Source organism: Echinops telfairi, unplaced genomic scaffold, assembly GCF_000313985.2.
Source record: "Echinops telfairi isolate 266 unplaced genomic scaffold, ASM31398v2 ScPeMD7_7457;HRSCAF=8495, whole genome shotgun sequence".
NCBI classification, from domain to species: Eukaryota; Metazoa; Chordata; class Mammalia; order Afrosoricida; family Tenrecidae; genus Echinops; species Echinops telfairi.
In genome coordinates, this window is record NW_022111357.1 from 24331734 (window position 1) to 24336487 (window position 4754).

A 4754-nucleotide genomic window follows, 5' to 3' on the forward strand; every position below is an offset into this window, starting at 1 on the left:
TTCCATCATCATTTTCAAAACATTTTCTTTCTACTTGAGCCCTTGGTATCAACTCATTTTCACCCCCTCCCCAACCCTCCTTCCCTCTGTTTTTGTATTTTATTAATGGTGAATGATCACCAGCATTTCTTATGTTTGTTGGTTGCCAAGCTTTCTTTTTTAATGAAGTGTCTGATTTTGTCATCTGCTCGTTTTTTAATTGGGTTGTTTGTCTTTTTGTTGTTGTTGTTAGGTGTTGAAAAGTTCCATGAACTTTAGAGATTAGTCACTTGTCTGATATTCATTGCCAGTTTTTTCCCAGTTTTGAGTTCTTTTAATGAAATCTTTTTTTCTTTTGGATGATAATGAAATCTTTAAATTCAGGTATGTTTAAGTTTTAGGAGGTTTCAATCATCATCTAGTTTATATCTTCTTTTTATGTTTTTTTTTATTATGCCATATATTAGGGTCCCTAAATTTGACCATCTTTTTGCATTGGTGATCTTTATAGGTAAAGGTTTTACATTTAGTTATTTGATCCATCTTGAGTTCATTTTTTTATGTGGTATGAGATATGGATCTGGTTTCATTTCACTACAAACGAATATCCAGTTTTACCAGCACCTTTTTTAAAAGACCTTATCTCTTACCGGTTTAATATGCTTTGCCTATTTGTTGAAGATCAGCTGCCCATAGGTGGATGGATTCTCAATTTATTTCTGGGTTTTCAATTCTGTTCTAGTATTCTATATGTCTGTCATTGTACCATACTAAGCTGTTTGGACTACTGTGGCTGTATGATTTTAGATCAGAAAATCTGAAGCCTCCTACTTTGTTCTTCTTTAATAATACTTTTTCTGTTGGGTCTCTCATTTCCTTATAAAGTTGATGATTTGTTTTTCCATCTGTTTAAAGAATAATGTTGGGGAAATAAAAAAGTAAGCATGGAAAATCAAGCAAGCAATAGGAGAATAAAAAAATTTACTAACTTTTCTTTAAGGCAAGAAAATGATGTTATCAAATTTTAAAAATGCAGAAAGAAAAACGCACGAAAACAGGGGTGCGGGGGCGTGGTCATAAAAGAGAATACTAAAGAAAAACCTAATAGGAAGCAATTTTAAAAAAGAGTGAGAGAAATTGAAAGAGAAAGCAAGGAAAAAATAAGGGGGTGGGGGAGAAAGTGCTCCTGCCAACCCAGGGATGACAAGAGGCTCCCTGCTTTACAGCTTTTCTAATTTGAGGAGCCGAGTTCTTGTGCCCCCAGCGCTGGTGGTGAGGGTATGACTCCCACCTCAGGCAGAGCAGGAGCATGCCAGCAGCTAATGGGTGGGTAAGAGTGGGGGTTGCCAGTGGTTTTAATCTCTAGGAGAGAATGGTGTGGGAGGGGCAGAGGGAGAAATGACACATTTCTGACTACCTATCACTGCTCAAGGGACTTGCACTACCATGGTTGAGGGGAGCGAATTATGAGGGTGCTGTTTTATTAGATCAAGCATAGTTTGCCAAAGTTAAAAATGGCTGTGCAGTGTCAGGTCAACTGACAGTTCACTCGTAACATGTGTACTCTCTTGTTGCTTTTGTTCAGCTTCTTTTCCCAATTGTATTCATCTACTTCTCTATTTTTACTATGAAAATTATAGTTCAGGATTATCACCTAGATCTATTTCATTGCTTTTTCATATCTTTTTTAATAGAGGGTCTATGTATTGTGTCTGCCTACTCTGCCACCTTCCAGTATGTCAATTCTCTTGAGTATGTTTGTGAGTAGAAATGATGAAGGCAAACATCTTGTCTTGTTCCAGTCAGTCAGCATTCAGCCTTTCACTCTAAGTAGGGCTTCGAAGATGCTTTCTCCTAATTGAGGAACTCTCCTCTCCTTTTAGTTTGCTGAGAGGGTCACAACATTTAAAAGGGTTCTTGCCCTGTATTCTATGGTAACTGAATTTATGGTTATGCCATCATTAATTTAGACAAGTTTCTGATTTGGGATGCTGTGTGCTACAAAGGGTTGTTTGTGACTAAACTCTTTTTACATATCCTTAAATATGAACACATTTCTAAAAGTATACTCTTACCAGGCTCAAATAGCACATTTGTACTTATTGAGCTTTGTGACCTTGCTAGCTTGCCTTTGGGAAAGTCCCCGATGATGCTCCTGCCAGCTGGTGTCCTAGACTTCCTCTCAGCTGTGCAATGGATGTGATGGAACTTTTAACTAATTGTTAAAATGGATGTAGTTAATTGTTTCTGTGACTTGACAGTCATTAATAATCTGAATAATCAAGCTTACAAAGCAAAGTAATTACCTTCCTGCTTACTGCCACGGTTGCTCTAATGCTCATCTTTGTTTGTGGTCCTTCTAGGAGCTTTTCAGAAAAGTTCGGAGTATCTTAAATAAATTGACACCACAGATGTTCAACCAGCTGATGAAGCAAGTGTCAGGACTCACTGTTGACACGGAGGAGCGGCTGAAAGGAGTCATTGACCTGGTCTTTGAGAAGGCTATTGACGAGCCCAGTTTCTCTGTGGCTTACGCAAACATGTGTCGATGTCTAGTAACGGTAAGAAGAGAGGAAGGAGTAAAACCAGAAATCTCCAAGAGGTATATTCTCCCCTCACTACACACTCTTCCCAGAAGTGTTATTGGGGAAACCTAAAGGGGAGAATATATTTTTTAGCACTTATTAATAATATCATATTCTCATTGTTTGTAAATAATTTTGCTGTATTAAAATATTTACTTCACTCTGAAGAGGGTATGATAGATAGACTGACAGAATCATGACATGGCCTTATCAAAATTGAAGTAGTCTGAATAAGATTTAAATTTGTAATGTGAGATTGTTGTCATGAGCAACCAGTTTTCCCTGGGGTGACATCTTGCAAAGATAAAGCAAATGCTAACTTTTAAAAGATTTCATTAATCCCAACTGGAAAAACTTGTTCTAAGCTCTATGAAAAGGAAAAGATCATTATTGTGTGGTCAAAGAGACTTTCAGCTAGTCATTTCATCTCTTAGAAACCATCAGAGTTCTTTTTCCTTACATTGTCCATTCACAGCCTGTCAAATTTAGGGCAAGATGGAATGGGGAGACCAAAGAGCCTCTGATTAGCACTCATTGTCCTCTGTGCCTCAGTCATGAAACTACCATATGCCTTCTCTCTTTCCTTCCTGTCACTGTTACCAAGGTACTTGTGTCTGAAATGTGTTTTTCTTTATTTAATATTTGTTTTTTCTTAAATGCCACTACTCATTTTGTTGTGCCTCGCTTCTTAGAAACAAGCTATGAAAGTGCAAAATTCTATCTCTCTATCAATATTTATTGAGTACTTATGTCAAAGGTAGGTAAGCTTTTTGGGAGTGTAAAAGTTTATCTGTTTTTAAGGAAATCAGAATCTACATTTGAGAATACAGCATTTATATGACAGAAAATTATTTATAAGATATTCTATCACTTGGCAGTACGTTAAACCTAAATGAATGGTTTATACCAGAAATCAATTTGGAGGAAAAAGAAATCCCTATGTTGGTGGAGGAGAAACTTTTATGAAGCAATGGATTTTGCATTGCATTTAGGAGGATGAGGGATACTCATAGGCAAGTATAAGAGAAGGGCAAAGGGCAAGGGTCTTCAGGCAAGTTCAAGACTGAGGCTACAAGTACAGAGAAATGTATTGGTTATAAACATTGGCTATGGCATCTTACAAGTCTAGGTTTAAAATTTAGACTTTATCATTGTAAGCTATGAAAGCAGTAATAATTTATAATTTATCAAGGGGTCATGAGGGTGGGAGGGGAGGAGGGAAAAAATTGCTAATACCAAGGGCTCAAATAAAAAGTGTTTAGAAAATTAGGATGGCAACATATGTATAAATGTGCTTGATACAATTGTGGAATGTTATCAGAGTTAGAAGAGCCCTCAATAAAATGATTAAAAACAAATTTAGACTTTTAATTTTAAATTTTGCCACATGGTAATTTTATGACCTTAGAATAAGTGTATAACCTCTTTATACCTCAGTGTTTATTCTTTAAAACAAGAATAATTCACATAAAAAAGAGTAAGGTTATTATCACGATAAAATAAATTTATGATGGTGCACATAAAGCTTCAAGTTCAATAGTTAGCCTGTAGTAAGCCCTAAGTAAATTGAAACAGTGTTGGTGTTAGAGTCTAGGGCCAGATTGTGAAGGTCTTAAAATAACTGGCTATAAAATGACAATGATTATTTATTATAACGTAAACCTTCTATTTAGTATGTATCCGGTTTAAATGTGGATAGGTTCTTTATAAAGTAGATTCAAAAGAAGGACTACTAGGGGTTCAGCTCATAACTGCATGCATTTCTTTTTTTTTCCAATCATTTTAATGGCGGCTTATACAACTCTTATCACAATCCATACATACATCAATGGTATAAAGCACATCTGTACATTCGTTACCCTCAACGTTCTCAAAACATTTGCTCTTCACTTAAGCCATTGGCATCAGCTCTTCATTTTTCCCCCTCCCTCCCCGCTCCCCTCTCCCTCATGAACCCTTGATAATTTATAAATTATTATTTTGTCATGTCTTATACTGTATCACATCTCCCTTCACCCACTTTTTTGTTGTCCATCCCCCAGGGAGAAGCTTATATGTAGATCCTTCTAATTGGTTCCCCCTTTCCACCCCACCCTCCTGATATCTCCACTCTCACCACTAGTCCTGAAGGGATCATCTGTCCTGGATTCCCTGTGTTTCCAGTTCCTATCTGTGCCAGTGTACATCCTC

At 36.7% G+C, this 4754-nt stretch overlaps 1 protein-coding gene across 18 annotated transcripts in view; it reads left to right on the plus strand.

Moving 5' to 3' along the window:
- Positions 1-4754, plus strand: part of EIF4G3 (eukaryotic translation initiation factor 4 gamma 3) — a 369700-nt gene that overhangs the window by 303694 nt on the left and 61252 nt on the right. For all 18 annotated transcript variants that reach the window (XM_045298763.1, XM_045298765.1, XM_004705376.3 and 15 more), the window contains one exon: positions 2343-2540. In XM_045298763.1, coding sequence (XP_045154698.1) covers positions 2343-2540 — 198 coding nt within the window. The remainder of the gene's footprint in view (positions 1-2342; positions 2541-4754) is intronic.